Raw genomic sequence first — 19,114 nt, forward strand, 5'->3', positions numbered from 1 at the left:
TTCCACCATTCAGAGGGGTGGAGCAGTCATTTCGTCCACCCCATGTGTCAAGGCGCAGCCTGCGCCCCCAACACAAAGAACATTTTCCCATATTTTTATTTTAATTTCTTACTCAGCACATTATGCAAAGATGGGGGGTTTATTCATGCGGGACAAAGCTCCATTAGTAGGTCGTGGGTGCTTAGCCTTGCGCCAAGCGCCCAGACCTGGTTCTGTAATAAATTTTTTTAGGGCAAGAGATCGTTGCCTAGTCATGTAGTCACTACACCAACACAAGGCCAATTGGAGTGCACATAAGGGCATCAACATAGATGACATTTTTTATTTCATGAGGGACAAGATAGTAATTTCGTGCTCTCTTGTGTCTATGATCTAACCTATATGCATCTTAAATCACGAATAACGACAAAGTTGAGTATGGAAACGAATACCTTTCACCATGGAATGATCCATGTGTGCTATCTCTGAGAATCTCCCTTAATATAGGCTATGAAACTTAAAAAGTTTCTGTCCCTTCCTCCCTTTCGGTGTATCTCAACAATGGCGGTTATCAAACATATAAACATGGAATAGAGGGAGGACCAAGAGTCCAATATTTATAATCATTGAATGTAATCTTTGTATTTTGGGTAAGATCCTTCTATTAAGGAAAGCAATAGATATACTAAGACTCAAAATTCTTTTAAGGGAAAAGGATCTGAGTGTACCCTGTGGCCTGTGCTCAAAGAACCCTCGATCTCTTTCCTTAATTAATTTAACTATTATGAAATGAGTATCATTTAAATTGAATCCATGTTTGAAAATAATATCAAATCAAATAATAGAAAACTAGATAGATCAATATTGGTTATATGATGACACATAATGGGCTAAAATCCCTACATCTTTTACATCTTTATTATTATTATTATTTTTTATAGATAACGTTTCAGGTATTCATCCATTCGGGTGTAATTGACTTCTGGATATAACTTTGAAGCTTCTTCTTCTTCACCTTCTTCAAGCTCAAAGTTTGTTAGGCAGCCTTCATAGAAAATGTGGTAAAGATGCCCGACCGCAACTTGGACACCATAATCCATATCTGGAACAAAGTAAAAAAGCAAAACTAGGTATTAAATTTTACCAAAACTTGAAACACGATAGGACATTTATAATTAATGTATAGGTCATGTTAGAATTGGATCTTACCCATGATTTTAGTGCACGGTATCGGAATGGGTATCAGCAACACGCAAAGCCGATATGATACCGTATGGCTGTATCGGATGAAATTACCCTTGAATTTTCTTAAAAAATGTTTTTTTGATCATTTTACCCCTTGTCCGTACCGTGCTACCGATACAATATTGGTACGGTATCGATATCAACGACTAGCAAATCCGATATGTATCGCCTGATACGGGCGATACGATACCAATACTTAGAACCATGATCTTACCATATCTATAGATCACCTCAATCAAGATTGATATTACAAGGGCAATAATTCTTTGTGGGGGAGTGTGGCACGAGGGCCAATGAGAACACATGGGAAAGTATAATGAGTGCGAGATTTCCGTTTTTCATTGAGGGGGGATGAGCGGTCATTTCGCCTCCAATGTGTTTGAGTGTGGGCGATACACTCTCCCATAAAAAACTTTTCTCTAAACAATATGCATTTACTTGTCACGAAAGCAATTTTGTTTAGAATAATTTTTGCTCTTTCCAAGTCTTTCTTTATAGTAATTAAAAAGAAATTAAAGAAGAGAAAAAAAGAAAGGAAGAGGAAGATGAAACCTTTCATGGAAGCGAGGAAGTCATCTGATGATATGGTAGATTTCTCTAGTTGCTTCCCAGTTAGTTTCTCCCAAATTCCGATCAACTCTCTGTGTGTAAGGATGTTTTCCGACGGCCTCAAGTAAACTGTTTTATTTAAAGTACGTGGATCATCAATAGTTTTAATGATGTATGCTGCGATATCATCTTCATCCAAGAAAATTGCTGCAAGCAATGACAATAAAAATTTAGGTTGTTGGACAAGAATACCCTTATTATCAAAATTAATATTTTTTTAAGAATCAATTCATGGTTATATATATATATGTACCTTTGACATTACCATCTCCATATATGGTTACTTTTCCCTTTGGAGGGGTGAGAGGTCCCATTTGGGACAGGTTCCCAACAAAGAAACCACCAAAGCAATTGGCTGAGACATAAGTGAAAGGGATGTTGGCACCTTCAATTGCCTTCCTCACCTCCATCTTCTCAGCAAAAGGCACCCTACCGGGTTCAAGTGCATGCCCCATCCGTGCCGGATTCATGCCAAACTCGGATGGCAAAAATCGCTGCAAAATTAAGAACACTTGTTAGGAAATGTCCCTTCTCTTTCTTTTCCTTTCTTTCAATTAGACCAGGGAAGTGAAATTTTCAAATTTAATAAAAAAATTTTAGTAAAGGGATCAATTAGAATGGGATTTTTTAGTTTATTAGGGTTGAACGTAAAAACAAGTGGACCTGTGTCTTGATGCATGAACCACAAAACTGGTTTTCTTTTTTGAATTTACCCGTAAAAATTACATCTAAAAGTTATCATTACTTTAAATAGTTAAAATTTTGAGTAATTTATGCAATCAATCATGTTGGGTAATGATTACAAAAATATCTAACAACTTTCACTTTCTTTCCCCTTCAATTTTCATAACAACTAAATGGAGATTATTATCCTCTATGGCCAGACAGCGTAGCAGTTATTGTGCGGCCCACAAACAGCAGGGGTGAAATGATTGTCTTACCCACTGCTCGAACACCCTGCCCGGGTGGGTTCCACGCCCTACCTATGGGACGCTACACAATGGCGGCTAAGCTGCCCGACCGTAAAGGATCCAAATTGACCTAACAGAACTTGAGGGAGGCCACCCGCCTATATTGACTAATAATGATGATGATGATGAAGAAGAAGAATATTACACAAGAGAGGGCAGAGAAAGAAAAGGAAGCTAACGATAATAATACCTTAACATTTCCGGCTTCTTTTATTGCATCAACGAGCTTGAGTTGACTCCTTAAAGATGAACCAGACATGGCACATATAACGACATCAACTTGTTTCACGGCATCAACGAGGCTCTGGTGATCGGAAAACGAACCTTCTATAAGTTTAGCTCCGAGCTCCTTGAATGACATTAGCATCTGGAGTTTGTCGATGTCTAAGCCGATCTCCGGCCGTTGAAGGACATAGGTTGGGTGACCTTGTGCTAAGCTTGCCTTCACAATTCTCTTCCCCAGGTACCCAGTTCCACCTACTACAAGAACCTTGCTTTTTGAAGCCATAATTTTGATCTTTTTTCTATCTGTGATAGACCGACACTCTCCTCCACCTCTTCTTCTTCTTGTCTTATATATTGGGTGAGTCGGTGCATTCACACGCCAATTGGTTGGGAAATTGACTTTAGTTGATCTCTTACATTACTTAGATAATTTCTTTTCCCTTCAGTTATTGCGGGCCTTGGTGCAATGGTAAAAGTTGTTTCATTGAGTGACCAAGTAGTTACAGGGATTTGACTCTAAAAACAGTTTCTCTATGAAATAAGGGGTAAGACTGCGTACTCCCCAATCGCAGAAGCCTCATGCATTGGGTATGTCCTATCTACCGTAGAAAATTGATTAAACTTAAATTGGTTTAGCATTGGGTTAGGGACAAAATTATCATAATTTGGTCTTTTTCGAATTGAATCATCTCCAATGGCATTTAACTATCATAGTCGATCTCACACCATCTAGAGATGGTCTCCGCACAAAAGGTATTTCGTTTAGAAAAAGACATCTTTTGGGGGATTGATAAATATGATTCAGAATTCTATCCAAAAAAACGCCTTCAGACACAGATTAGGCTACACATATATATGGTTGGAATTTAGCCACATGGTGGCCAGATTCTACTGTGCAACGCAATCATATGACCTACTTTAGATTGAGTTCACATATGCTAACCACATGGGGACGTGTGGGTCTCACACCCCCATGGAGGGTTCAAATCTGTCCCCACACGTTCCCATGTGGGTAGCTGATCCGGATTCCTTTAGATTGGTGGGTGTTGGGCCAAGTAGGGTCCAAACCCATCTATTGACAATGAGTTGGCATGCATGCATTACTTTTCTTTTAGTGATCTTTGTAGTTGGGTGAAAAGTCACTTTTGGGAAAAGAGTAGTGGATTTTCTCAAGAGAGAAAAAGAGAAGTACAAGGAAGAATGGTTTCTTGGAGTTCTTGGAGAAGAAGTATGTGCAGATTTTTCTAAATAAAGTTTACCCTCATAGATATGGTTGTTCTTGAGACCGTTTGTGCTATAATTTCACATTCTTGTTTAGACGGATGATCGAAGTAGTAGCTTGTGCGTGTCAGTTGGGTTCTTCAAGCTTTGGGGGGTAATTATTAGTGGTTTTCTTAAAACATTATAATCCTTATTTGATTTTAATGGATTGCTCTCGTAGTTGTCTTATAGTTTTTCCCTTCACGTTGCTGAGTTTTCCACATCATATTTGATGTTTGATTGGTTTGTGTTTGCTTGTCCCATTTCTCTTTTGCTTCCACTGTTGCAAATATCTTATTTCGATTTCATGAACAATATACGTTTCTGAGCTAGTGCAACTTTCACTCACTTAATTGAGAAGTTTTTCTACACCTCTTCTCAACATAGATTAAGCTCTTCCGTGTATTTTAAGCCATTTGAGTGTTATGATTCTTTTTATTCTTTGTTAGATTTTAAAAAAAAATCTTGATCATGATTTTTATCATATTTAAAAATCTATTTAGAATTTTATACCTAGATAGGATTCAGTTACCTACGTAGGGCAAAAATTTAAGCACCTACCTCCTTCCCCAAATCTAAAGCTCTTTCCTTTTGCCCTAACTACTGAAACATTCTAAGCTTCAGCTATATAATTTAAGGGAAAAAGAAGGTTGTTTGGTCACATGGCTCCTATTCCTAGACACAAAAACGTTCAAAATTATTGTCCAGCTCCTCTTGAAATTGAAAATCTCATCGGTGTTGATGCCCTTACACACATTCTCATCTTATTCCCAGTATTATTATTCTATATCTATGGATCTGTCCATCAGATTCCGGTCAAATTAGACAGGATTACCCATCCAATAAGACAAGCTTTCAACCAATATTTTTGCCCAATCAGATTAGTAATTTCCAACAAAATGCAATATTGGTACAATCAAGAAAAAAAAAACCCACAAAAAATTCAGGAAAATCGAACTAAATATATTTTCAAAATCAACAAAAAGACACCAATACCCTCATAACACCCTTTTTTCCCACTAGCATCAACAACCAATGCAGGATAACAAGAAAGACAACATTCTTGCTAAAACCAAACCACTTCCGAGAAATTCAAATTCAAAGAAACAATCCAAAGCAAGGAAGAGGAATTACTAAAAAATATGGTAAAATATTTTTTTTTAATCAAATGTTCGAATACACTCATACATGTATAATATGTGAATTTACTAAGTTTGTACCATGAAGGTGAAGCACAATTCAAGTATCGATATCAGATCGCTTGAATCGGGTGATTTGTATCAAAATATGCATGCGGCGATACTGATTCTAGGTGATCCCTTATCGGTGGATAAATAAACATCAAGGTTTAAAAAATCCAATTTTTAATAAAAATCAGAGGTAAATTCATTCGAGATCCGGATCCCAATACCATTTAAAACTTCTTTTTTTTTTGGTAATGTATTTCTCCAATAACTATTGTTTAAGCTAGTGATTATTACGAGTGCGTTTGACATATTTTTATTACTTTAGTTATGTTAATGAGATATTTTAATTTTATGCTAAGGTTGGTAAGAGAGAAAATGATTTTGCAAGTATTTTTTGGTATAATTTAGAAGAAAATGGCATTATTGTAATTAAAATCAAATTTGAAAGAATAGGTTTTACCAAACACCATTTTTGTTCTAAACACGTTATTGAGATCGTTACCAAACGCTCATTTTTTGTCTCAGAACGCCGTTCCAGACCAAGAACGCAAAAGAACATTCTTAGTCAAGAACGTGCATTCTTTGTTCAGACCGTTACCAAACGCAGCCTAGGCTCTGTATGGTAACGTTCTTTTTAAGCATTTTCAGTGTTTTTTGGATTTGGAGAGATCGGTGGGCCCAGCATAATAAAGCAGTGAAAGACCCATTTGTCTTCTACCAAAAAACAAAAGATCCATTTGTAATGCTTATGTCAGTCAATCGTCAATAAAGCATGAATTGGACCCAAACAGCTGAGCCCATATAATAAATTACCTGAGAGGTGATCACAGTATTATTCAGAAGAACCAAGGATTGAAAACTTGGGATCAAATGGGCCCAATTCCTCCGAACCTAATTGGGCTGATCATATAAGTGTGGTTTACAGTTATAGTTAATTCTTGAACCCTTTCCTCAGAACTGAAGTTGTAAAAATTTCAAAGGGCCATATATTTAACAAGGATTGGGCCGAGCTAAGTTTGTCCCTGACCCGGGCCAGTTTCTAAGAAGCCCGATCAAGCTCTTTCTTTGCTGATCAAAGGCAAAGATACAGTAGATCCAGGAATAGCATCTCCCTATGTCACATGGTGAGTTTACCATATTTCCCTCGTGTCTAGTTTTGGTATTGTTAATAGATAATTGTCAGGTCACGTGGCCTCTGCACCAGCATAACGGTTAATGAAACTCACATAGGGGTATCAATATGGATGGGATTTTTTATTTCACAAGGACGGGCTTAGTCAAAAGATTTTATTAGCTGAATCAACTGAAAATTGAGATTTGCTGATCTTATAGAAACGTCAGTTAGAGTGGCTCACTATCTAATACAAACTGTTTCCACCAATTTTTGGCCTGTTGATCGATCATAAACCAAGCGATGAAGGCAGGACCCTCACACTTCTTCAGGCGACAGATGGATTCTATCGCTGCCTCGATTGCTCCAAGGACTTTTTAATTCAAGCGAAGTGAGAAAAACAAAACAACAAGAAACACTTAAACTTAACTAAACAAGCAGAGCTTTCTATTGAAGAAAATTGTTCTGAGGGACGATCGTACATACATCAAACACAACCTTCTCTGTAAAGAAAGAAAGAGTTTCACTAAACTACGTTAAGCTACTCCTACTCCTAGATAAAAGAAAAGCGAGTTTTGGATGTTCGATTGAAGGTCCTCTTTCTCTTTTCTCTCGCCTCTTATTTATAGCTTGTCGGTTCCCTACGTCTCCCTTAATGTAGTTGGTTGCGGCCCTTCACTCCATCGTGTCGACTTCTCAAGGAGCACCAACGCCAGTTGCAACCGCTCAATAACCGCTTCTGAGAACCCCGTTTACTATGAACGCTTTCTTGGCCTTGGGCCGCCCTCCCTTGCCGAAGGGCTTCTACTTGGGTTACTGAGCCCACTTTGAGTGGCCCAAATGGTGTTGGGCCTATCTTCAAGGCCGAACAAATTTGGGGTGTAAACACAAACAATAGCACATTAGATCCTAAACCTTAAGATCCCAACAAAATAAGTGGATTTTTTTTTTTTTTATGAGACAAAATAAATGGATTTGAATTGAAGAAATAGAATAACAAGAATGAAGAAGCATAAACCAAAGAAATTGGTGTCATTTTGCTCTACGGTGCCCCTTTATATGATCATATCCCTTGAATTTGAGAAATTAAAATGTGACTTGTGACCAATTTTAAAAAATCCATATTGTTAAAACTGGTACATGAGCATTCAACATTGCAAAACTTGGGTGCTAGAGATAACTTTTAGATCTTCTAGTCTCGAAAACCTCCAATCTATAACGAGCAAATTTTTGTGTCGGTCCAAAGATAACCTTTGGGCTATCGAACTAGTAACCTTGCATTCAAAAATGAAAATATATCGTTAAGTGGTCTTTTGTAATCTTTCAAGGCATGTGTGTAACATGTTTTGTTTTCAACACTAAGACCCTGTTTGTTTGATGGAGAAAAGTGGAAAAGGTAACAATGGAAAGGGAAACTTGTTCTTATTTCTCACAAACTACCACAAATATGAGTGTTTAGTTAAATGGGAGTGAATAACTTCTAGACAATCTTATTAAATGCATTTATTCTTGTTTAGTGGTTTGACAAGTCACACCCCACTTTCAAAATCATATTAATTTAGTAGAATTTTAACAATATTCATGAAAAAATTCATTTTGTATCTATCTCTCTCCTCCTCTCTCATAGAATCCCACATTTATATCTATTTATTTTCTCTTGTACCAAATCTCATTCCATTATTTCCTTTCTTTCTTTTTCTTTGGTCAATCTAACCCACAAGATATGAGACCCACTATCATAAAGTTCTCACCCATCTTTATCCATCAAACAAACGGAGTCTAATGTCTATAATTGCATAATTATTCAAGATGCTGATTCTTTTAGAACTTTGTTCCTTCGTCAATAAATTTTTTTTTGTTAAAATAAAAAACTTTTCAGTTTGCAGGGTTGGAAATTTAAAAAAGTTTGGAACCGTTTGCAGAATAAGCCAATTCTTATGTCACTTCTTTCAAAAGGAGACTCAACGGTCACTTTGATTGAGAATATGTACATTCACTTTTGTAACTTTCTATAAGAAAGTGATTCTCCTAGAAAACCACTTTCTATCTTTATTTTTTGGAGAAAGTTTTCATATATTGCCGTGCACCATGCACGGCCATGTTTTCAACCATTGGATGGATATGATTGTGTATAGTACACAACCCTTCATCCTCATCCAATGACTATTTTCCCCCTACCTTGGTTTGGGAAATTGGTATCAGATCGGTCGATGTATCGGTATCAGTGGAGATAGTCAGATTGATACCAATTTTCTAGATGATCCTATATCGGTGGATCAATACGAATAAAAGTACAAATGTAAAAAGAAATTTCAAAATTTTAAAGGAAACAGGAATAAGTAACCGATATATAGATCGATTTCAATCGATATAAAATCTGTATTGGCTAGGATCGAAAACGATACCGATTACTAAAACCATGACTTTTATTCTATTTCATTTATTTTCTTGCACATTTTTGGGTTGCAATTCCTTTTCTTGCACGGGTCACTAGTTGAGTAAATTCATAATCAATCCGGATTATGATTTATATAAACAAATTGACTACCTATAATCATAAGATTCTAATCCAACGTAGATTCATTAAAATAAGGTTGAATTCTTGGTCAATGCCAATTAAAATCTCTTAAACAAGATAGTTGAGTGAGAGAAGATTCTAACAACCAACCAAATGGTATCCATCACCCATCCCTTTATCAAAATTGACTTCATCAAAATTGATTTCTCATGAAGCTTCTACTTTGGGCCTGATGATTTTGCAACGTCTTATATTAAAATAATGTTTATTAAATAAGGATTTAAAAAGAGATAAAGAACGCTAACCGGTGGCACAGTGCACTGTATACCTGTGCTTAAATACATTTGCGTGCATGAATGATCGACACACCTCTGATCTTTTTCACCTTTATAATAAAAAAGATATCAGTTATTTCACGTATAGCTGTATTTGACGTAGATATACGCTGCACTGCACGACCGGTTAGCATAACTTATTCGAAAACAATTATTAGAAGGGCACAGCTGTGCCACATAGTCCAAACGGGACTTTATCTAGAGTTTCAAATTTCAAAATGTTTCAACTGTTGAAAGGGCGTTGATATCGCCGTCAGAAGATCAGAAAGATTGTGAGAGCGCATCTGGCGCAGTACGCACGTGGTGCATTTTAGCAGACCAACATTCACCAGAACAAACGGGTAAGAAAAAAATATTAATAATGTAATCGAATAAAACCAGTGGCCGAGACACTGGTCAGTCCATCTTCAACTGCAAAGATAGCTTTCGTTTTAAGCCCTCTCTCTCTTCTTCTTCTTCTCCTTCTACTTGCTTGCAAGCGTGTTTTCATTCACTTCACTTCACTTCGATCAGATTGCAAGCTTTGCTCGCCGGAAACTAAAGTTAGGGTTAGGGTTTCAAACATGACGACCATGGAGAGCTTGATCGGTCTGGTTAACAGAATCCAGAGAGCTTGCACTGTTCTCGGTGACTACGGTGGCGACAATAGCGCGTTTTCGTCTCTGTGGGAAGCACTTCCTTCCGTCGCCGTCGTTGGTGGACAGGTTTCTAGATTGATCTCTCTTTCTTTTTCGTTCTATTCATGTTCTGATTTCTATTTTTGTTTGTGTGTTTTGGTCCTGGTTCTCATTTGGTGGTGTGAGCAGAGTTCTGGTAAATCTTCAGTTCTGGAGAGTATCGTTGGTCGCGATTTTCTTCCAAGGGGATCTGGTTAGGGTCTGAACCTTCGGTTGAGTTGTTTTACTGAATTTACCGAAAAAAAGAACAGTTGTCTTACTTTTGTTGTCAGTACTGGTGGCTGATTTGGCAGTTTTGTGGTGTTTGTAGGGATCGTGACTAGGCGGCCATTGGTCTTGCAGCTGCAAAAGACGGATGACGGACAGCCTGAGTACGCTGAGTTTCTTCATTTGCCAAAGAGGAGATTCACCGACTTCGGTAATATGAAGATATCTTCTCATGTTTGTTATTAACGATGGAATATTTGTTTGTGTCCTCTTTTAATTCAGTGATCGGCTTAAAGGGTTAGCCTCATTCTGCACATTTCTCTCGTTGTTTATGTTATTGCCTGGGGAATTTTTCGCTTTGAACATACTTAGGAATACACAATCGTTTTAAAATTTTTATTCTATATTTAAATTAGGACCTACATTATGTGATTACAAATTTTTTCCTTTCCAGAGTTTTCTCTCGAATAGTCGGTCTTGATATATTGGAAGTGGAGGTGCGATTTCTGATCTTGTTGCGCAATTTGTGATCTTGTTATTGTCCATGTGTCATGCTATAAACACGATGAAAGTGTGTCTGGCACTGCACTTACTAGAGTGTTATATGAACTGGATGATATGCTATTCAAACTTCAAAATGATATTCTGAACATATTCAACCCTTAGTTTGAAATTTTAATATTTCCCGTCCTATTTCCAGCTGTTGCCATGTAGAATAGTTGGATTAAATGTAGATGTTTCTGCATTGTATCTGATTTATAGCGTATATAATTTTTTTCCTTTTATTTTTGTACAAATAAGGGAAACTTTGTATCACTCATGGAGATTGCAGAATATGCAGTATTGTATAGTATATGGTTTTCTAGTTGAAAACTGTAATCTTTTCAATTGACCATTTATTTTCTGTGCTTCTTTCTCAGTCATCTTTAATTAGGTAGACTCAACAGCCATACAACTTTATGTATTGCTCAATTTCTGAAATTGTTCCTTTGTAAGTCTATTATGGTCACTAGTTAGTAGCTCTGTCATGAAGAATTGATGTATTGAAATATGGTGTAGCCTTAATACATATGCGCTGTTGTTGAGATTGTTAGTTACTGAAACTTTGAAATCCTTTTTATTGCCATTCCCCCCCTTCTCTGTTGTTGAAGTTTTATTGGTTGTTTGACCCTCTGATGTGCTAATGCAGCTGTGGTCCGTAGAGAAATTGAGGAAGAAACTAATAGGGTTACTGGGAGGACAAAGCAGATCTCTCCTATTCCTATCCATCTCAGCATCTATTCTCCAAACGGTATGTGCATTATGAACCCGGTTTTCTTTGACTTGTTATGAAGTATATTATTTGCTTTGGGGCGGGGTCTTGGTCATGCTGGTTGAATTTCATTGAATGAGGATAGAAAGCAAAATTTTCTATTCATATTAATGACTTCCATACAGTTAATATGCACCATTTCAATTTACCAAAAAAAATATGCACCATTTCATCATTGAGCTCTCTTTGATAGGTCATCAGTAGCGATTACTCTCTAATGACATCACAGTCACTGGGCCTTCCTGTGGATTGTTTGCATGATTTAGTCTCCTGGAAAGGAAGGGTTGTAACCACCCTTTACTTCCTCTACTGATCCCTGGGGAAAAGTCCTCAAAAGAGGGTAGGAATGCGTGTGATGTCACTGATGTGGAGTGGCCCAAGAGGATGAGACTCAGTCATTCTCCTCTGGCGGATGATGGTCTTCCATGCGCGGATTCAAAGCATCAAAGAGAGAGAGCTCCCCTAGGGAATGGGGAGGGGCCCAAGTCTCCTGTCTGTGATTGGCTGAACGCTAAGGTAAATGGCAAGTGGTACGCAAGCAAAGCTGGAGCCCAGGCATTGTTAAATTTCATAAAGAGAACGGAGGCAAACTGGTAAGAAAGGCCGGCCACATAAGGGGAGCAAACTGAAAAGCTCAGCTTTGCGGAGCGGACCAACCTTCCGTAACACGTGGACTGTGTTGGCGAAGCCAACCTCTTCCTCCCAACATCAAGGGCCCAATGGTTCGGGTACCAAGGCACATGATTGGGGTCTGCCCTGTTGTAATTTTCTTGACCTATCTACAGAGCCCCCCTCTCCCCCCCCCCCCCCCAAAAAAAAAAAAAAAAAAAAAAGAGGAGGAAAGATAATGCAACACTTCTGCATGCAGACTGATTGGGTTGAAATTATGAAAAGTTAAGGTTAGTTTATGACCTTATGTCAGAGTTGCTGATAGCTAGCTGTGAGATGGATCCATGGTCCCTCTGACAGAACATACGGGCAATCCAATTTGGACCCTTGGAAGCAACTGAAGTAAAGTGTCTAGATTTTTGCACATCTCCAAAATATTCATTGGCTATTCCTGAGCCCAGTGGGGGGGGGGGGGGATCATATAAGTTCTACCACCTATCTTATCATTTGTTTTGGGTTATAGTTTCCTTCATGTAATTGAGCTCATCTAAAGGTTACCTTTTCTTTTAACAAAACTGCTTTTGTAAAAATTGGTGCTGTAAACACCCAAGTATGTGATAAATTAGGGTTTAGCTAATTTTCTGATGCCTTATTTGAAGAATTTAAAATTAGGTTTCCATTTGTTTACCAATAACTGGAAATGATAGCCATAATTTCTAGCTTTTTAAACCATATGGTAATGCCAATTATACCTCACGGGAGAGAAGAGGAGCTGGAGGAAGGCAAGAGGCAGCTTTTTTTGGATGAATTTATTATTGTTATTTGATTAATGATGAGGGCCTGCTGTTTGCCTGGAGGGATATCAACGAGTGAATATCTGCAGAGGTCTGGGCTCACCTTGACAGAGGTTTAGATCAATGTCTGCATCTCAAAGCTGTTTGTCATCATCATTCATAATGCATGAAACTGGGGTTTATCAAGTGGTCCTTCTGATGTAATCAATAATAATTTTTTGAGTTGCTCCAAATTTTTTGGGACTGCAGATGGTATTTTTCTTTTGAAAATTGAAACGATAGGACTGTTAAAAGTACGAATTACCATGTGGCAATTTCTCTATGTTACTCTTGGGCAGAGATATGCATAGGATGACTTCATTTTAGAACTTTGGCGTGTCTATGCTAGTGGTCCTTCTGACTTATAATCAATAATAATTTTTTTTCTATGAATTATGAACTCTCTTTGAAGTACTCTAGCTGCATTTCTTTTTCCTTGCTTTTTTCATTATGGCACTGCTGTTCATGACTGGTTCTGGTCTTTATAGTTATACAGCGTAGGATTGTCTTTTTCATCATTTTCCTTTATTGATCTCTTATTTTGCCGTTTGGTAACACTTAACTGAGCTGTCTTCTGATGCAACCTTTGTGGTTCATTTCATCTTGCAGTTGTCAATTTAACACTGGTAGATTTACCCGGTCTGACAAAGGTTGCTGTAGGTATGTTATCCTTGTATTATTGATTGCTTTCAGTAGATCTCATGATTAGCTTTGTCCTTTTGATGTTCAACTTAATTGAACAAATGTTACTTTGGCAGAGGGACAACCAGATAGTATTGTTCAAGACATTGAAAACATGGTTCGTTCTTATGTTGAGAAGGTAAAGATGAAATATTGTTACCTGCAACTGGCCTTTTACTTTGAGTCAAACCTTATTCAGGAAGTGGGAAACATATCCTCCTAGAACTATTCTATAATATGTCAACCTGATCTTTTATATATATTTTTTAATTTTTTAATACTTTTGATTTTATAAAGAGGAGGTTTTGTGCGAGTTCATTGGTTTTTGTTTCTTTGAATTTTCATTTATTGTAACAAGTGTAACAAGGGCATGACATACATGGTTTGCTCTTGATGTAACTCAAGGACTGGGTTTTACTAGATTTACTTGGTAGGATTGCACTAATCAAGTTGTCCAATTTGATGTTAGTCTCCCTCACTCCTTTCCATAGTGGGGTTTTATGCATCCGGTTCTTTTATTGGGAACTTAATGGTTTTACTTATGAAGTTTATAGAGAAATCTGTCAAGTACCTCTGATAGGCATTTTAGATGCTATCATGAGCTATTCTGATAGCAAGCAATCTCAAAAGTGTTAGAGGTAATTTATTGATTTTTCATGAGATGGATGTCAGTTTAGATATTAAACATTTCTGAGTCATTAAGTTATTGCATTGTGTCCTAAATAATGTGCACATGATACAGGAATTTTTTTTTTGACTGAGAAGAAGTAATGGTTTTCAATTTTTCCTGTCATCTTCCTTAAGTTAGCCAATTATCTGCAAAGATATATTGATTGTTACCTCCTTTATTTCCAACCTAATATAAAAAAAGGTAGGTTTCAGATGGCCTTGGTTTGTAGAAGCATTTTTTTGGCTGAGCTTGATGCTGATAGGTTACAAAAAGTAATCCATTGGATCTTAGTGTTTTTTTTTGTAAGTGTATAATCTGAGTAGGTTGATTCCAGAACGAAGATTTTGAAATCTTGATTCACAGGACTGTTAAGATTATGTTTAAGTATTTGAATTTGATTTCTTATGCATTCCAACCTTTTTTTGTGGATCTCTTTTGCAGCCTAATTGCGTCATACTTGCAATCTCTCCAGCAAATCAAGATATAGCAACATCTGATGCGATTAAACTTGCTAGAGAAGTTGACCCCTCAGGTACTTTGTGCTCTGTTTGTTTGCAGTATGAATTGTTGTCAATTTTGGCATATCTGTCTGTAACTATAAACTTTGTATGTGACATGGTTAGGGGAGAGAACTTTTGGGGTGTTGACAAAGCTAGATTTGATGGACAAGGGAACAAATGCATTGGATGTAAGTTCTTGTGCTATTTTGTCATGTTAAGTTGAACTGTCGCTGATGAGCAACTGAGAAGTTGCATGTTACTTCCAGCTTTCTTTCAATTGTCTTTCTTTTCTAATGTCCGTCAATGTATCCTAATTGCAAACATATGATGATCTCATCAGATGACTTTTTAAATGGGCCTGAAATGTTTTCTGTTTGGTAATTATTCTTCTTTTTTGAAGGTTCTCGAGGGAAGATCTTATAGGTTGCAACATCCTTGGGTTGGAGTTGTGAATCGTTCACAAGCTGACATTAATAAAAATGTCGATATGATGGCAGCAAGGCGTCGAGAGCGAGAATATTTCGTGTCAAGTTCAGAGTATGGACATTTGGCCAGTAAAATGGGATCTGAGTATCTTGCCAAACTCCTCTCAAGGGTAGTATTTATGTTGTCTTGATTTATTTTCATTTGAAAGCTAGGTGGTGTACAAATAGGTTAAGATATTAGATTCTCTCATTTGAAATGTCATTTCAGAATTGATGTTAATCTGATGTGTTACTATGGTTTCAGCATTTAGAGTCTGTGATAAGAGCACGCATACCAAGTATCACATCCTTGATAAACAAAAATATTGATGAACTTGAATCAGAGATGGACCATCTTGGTAGGCCAATTGCTATTGATGCTGGGGTGAGGAACTGATAACTTTGCTGATTATTCCCAACTGAGATATAATTTCATTTAAGTTCATAACATAAGTATGTATCTTTGCATTTCCAGGCTCAGTTGTACACAATTTTAGAACTCTGTCGAGCATTTGATCGTATATTCAAGGAGCATTTGGAAGGAGGGTAATGCTAAAATACTTTTTGCCCCACACATTTTAAGATTTGTCATCAACTGCTTGTATTGAGTGGAAGGGTTAATCAGTAATACTATTCAATTAGATTGTCTTACATGCAATGGAATAACCTTTCTTGATTTCAAGTTTGGATATATGCTCTTGTGTACATATATATATATATATATACGATGAATTTTGAATGTTCCCAAAAATTATAGCTTGAATTGAAATTTCTCCTATAGATTTGCATGGGCTTGTTTTTCTGTAGATGGCCTTAAAGTGCCCTCCAATTTACAGCCCAATCGCTGGTGCCTTTTGATCTGACATATTGGTGTACTTGATAACGAGTTCCCCCCCTAATCTGACTCCCCCTCCCCTAGGCAAAAATGTCTTTAATGGCGATAGATTTATTGTACTTGGGCGGTGTGCGGGATTCAGATAATTTACTTCTTAACCTTGGTCCTTTTTTCAAAAAAAAATTCTCTTCCTCATTCCAGGCGTCCTGGAGGTGATCGCGTATATGGAGTTTTTGACAACCAGCTCCCTGCTGCTTTGAAAAAGCTTCCTTTTGATCGTCATCTATCCTTACAGAATGTAAGGAAGGTGATTTCCGAAGCAGATGGTTACCAACCCCATTTGATTGCTCCTGAACAAGGTTACCGGCGCCTCATTGATGGAGCCCTTCAATATTTTAGAGGCCCAGCTGAAGCGTCAGTTGATGCTGTAAGTAAGCTCATTCCCTACTAGTCTAAGTATCTAAAGATTATCATTATTCATATTCAAAATATCTGGAGATGTAACTATCATCACGGCTGCAAAACACTCCTTGCCTTGATGCTCTTATTATATTGGAGAGGATAGCTTCACTGATATAGTGTTTCTATGTTAAATTTGAATGAGCTGTCTAGTAATTTATTTGTCAACTTGTATTGCAGGTTCACTTCATCTTGAAGGAACTTGTGAGAAAGTCAATAGGAGAAACTCAGGTGGGATATATCTGCGGTATCTTTTTTTGTTTTTGTTTTTCCCTTCTTGGGTTATTATATTGAATAATCATTTCTTTGTAAGGGGGTATTGATATGTTTTAATATTATAGGAGTTGAAGCGCTTCCCAACACTTCAAGCAGAGTTATCAGCTGCTGCCAATGAAGCTTTGGAGAGGTTCCGAGATGAGAGTAAGAAGACAACTCTGCGGTTGGTGGATATGGAGTCATCATACCTAACTGTGGATTTCTTCCGGAAGCTTCCACAAGAGGTGGAAAAAGGGGGAAACCCATCTGCTTCAACCATTGATCGATATACAGAGGGTCACTTCAGGAGGATAGGATCCAATGTCTCCTTCTACATCAATATGGTGTCTGAGACGTTGAAGAACTCCATTCCAAAGGCAGTGGTCTATTGTCAAGTTCGGGAGGCCAAGCGGTGTTTACTGGATCACTTCTATACACAAGTGGGCAAGAAGGAGGTAACTACAATGCTCTTTTGAGGCTCCATTTTTTTCCCAATGCACTGAGTGAAAGTAAAATAAAGGACACAAAATATCTTACAGAGTTTGTTTCATATAAGTAAAACAAAGGATCATAAAATTTTAGTTGGATCCACTATTTTAGGTGAAGTAAAATATTTCCCCCACGTCGTTTCACTTACAGGCATTTCTTGTTGTAACAAGCAGAGCCTAACATGTGTACACATGTTCATAGGCTAAGGAGTATAAACAAAGTGGGGATAGAGGTTAGCTTTCATGGGACCTCAAGTGGTTTTTCAGACTTCATATGGCAAACTTGAGCAATTCTCTGGGTTTAGTTTATCTACAAATCCATTCAAACTAAAATTGCTAAATGGAGTGGAGTGGGCTTGTGCAGTAATAACTCCTCTATCTACATTGAGGATTGCCATACCTATTGTGCCGTCCATTGTCTGCATCACTCTACCCCCAATTAAATGTGCATGTCACTTGTATATCAGCTGTGAAGAAATTTTTCCATATGGAAAACCCTTCTGCATGGTATAAAACACAATGTACCAACAAAAATGTGATGTATGACTGTCTTACAAGGGAATTTCCTGTTGGTTTTTTGGCAGGGCAAGCAGCTTTCGCAATTGTTGGACGAGGACCCTGCATTGATGGATAGGAGGCAGCAATGTGCTAAGAGGCTCGAATTGTACAAGGCAGCAAGGGATGAGATTGACTCTGTGTCATGGGCTCGGTGACGTGGAGGTACAAGATGTGGATATTGATTGATGGCTTATTTCAGCTAAACAGTCTACAGAAGTCAACGACTGACCCAATCTCCACAGGTTGCAGATGTTAGTTTATGGATGGCATGTTCTATTCAGATTCGTTTTACTTGTAATTTGTGATTTAGTTTGTTTTATCTTTGTTTCGGTTTTGGATGTTGGTGATACATTAGTTTCTTCCTGACTTGAATTGGGTTTTTTTAGCATATAGATTGTACAGAACGTAATGGCCATTGAATAGACATTGCTTTGATGAAGACTTCTGGATGTGTTTGTTTGCATGGGTTTTGTGGCGTGGGAAAGTGAGGTCTCTTCGAATACTGCATTTTATGCCTGTTTTGAGTAATCACTGGGGTGGGAAAATGGTCAGGTTGTCAGGATCTCCGCCTCGGTAGCATGTTTTCTCTCTCCACTCAGATCTCAAAGTCCCACTAAATTTATGACTTTTTGCAAAATGGCAATGAGGGCACTTGGGATTGCAGCGGCAGTGGTTGTATCGTTGCATAGGTGCTGCAGCGGTTCTGATCTGAAACGATTTGTTTTGTTGAGATTTGCGTTGCAAAATTATCCTCTACCAACTCATGTGACTGAATAAAAACCCTTCAATGGGGCTGTGTGGGTTTATCGATCTATTGGAGTTCCTTCACCTGTTGCTTGACCTCCCTGAGTTTGAGCACTGTTCCTTCCCTCGCAGGTGACGTACCCTAAAAGCTTGATCTTCCTCCGTGTTTGGTTGAATGTTTTGACACACCTCAAATGGAGGGAGGGACTAAAAACTAGATTCTTGAAGATGAAGTAGGCGACGACCGTGAAAAGGAAGAAGAGGATCTGGAATTGGTGACGTCCCCCAACCACAGTGACTCTCCCTTCCTTCCCTTTTCTTATTCCTTTACCCTTAACTATCCCACCCTATGATCCCTACAGCCTTGGTAAATGATACCAAA

At 37.8% G+C, this 19,114-nt stretch overlaps 2 protein-coding genes across 2 annotated transcripts; one reads left to right on the forward strand and one right to left on the reverse strand.

The window, feature by feature from the left end:
• Positions 1-868: 868 nt before the first annotated feature.
• On the reverse strand, positions 869-3,347 carry LOC122664715 (isoflavone reductase homolog). The gene is made up of 4 exons (XM_043860664.1): positions 2,995-3,347; positions 2,087-2,327; positions 1,777-1,980; positions 869-1,081 (listed from the first exon to the last, which is right to left on the reverse strand). The coding sequence occupies exons 1-4, from the start codon at positions 3,310-3,312 to the stop codon at positions 915-917; spliced, it is 930 nt and encodes a 309-aa protein (XP_043716599.1). The 5' UTR covers positions 3,313-3,347; the 3' UTR covers positions 869-914.
• Positions 3,348-9,892: 6,545 nt separating this feature from the next.
• Positions 9,893-18,223, forward strand: LOC122664630 (phragmoplastin DRP1E-like). Its single transcript, XM_043860538.1, has 15 exons — positions 9,893-10,144; positions 10,247-10,310; positions 10,428-10,535; positions 11,514-11,615; positions 13,688-13,738; positions 13,837-13,898; positions 14,871-14,961; positions 15,053-15,117; positions 15,330-15,524; positions 15,659-15,778; positions 15,869-15,939; positions 16,430-16,655; positions 16,868-16,918; positions 17,029-17,397; positions 18,015-18,223. Exons 1-15 carry the CDS (start codon positions 10,004-10,006, stop codon positions 18,141-18,143), a joined length of 1,845 nt encoding a protein of 614 aa, XP_043716473.1. The 5' UTR covers positions 9,893-10,003; the 3' UTR covers positions 18,144-18,223.
• Positions 18,224-19,114: the final 891 nt, after the last annotated feature.

Source organism: Telopea speciosissima, chromosome 6 (genome assembly GCF_018873765.1).
Source record: "Telopea speciosissima isolate NSW1024214 ecotype Mountain lineage chromosome 6, Tspe_v1, whole genome shotgun sequence".
In the NCBI taxonomy this organism is placed as follows: domain Eukaryota; kingdom Viridiplantae; phylum Streptophyta; class Magnoliopsida; order Proteales; family Proteaceae; genus Telopea; species Telopea speciosissima.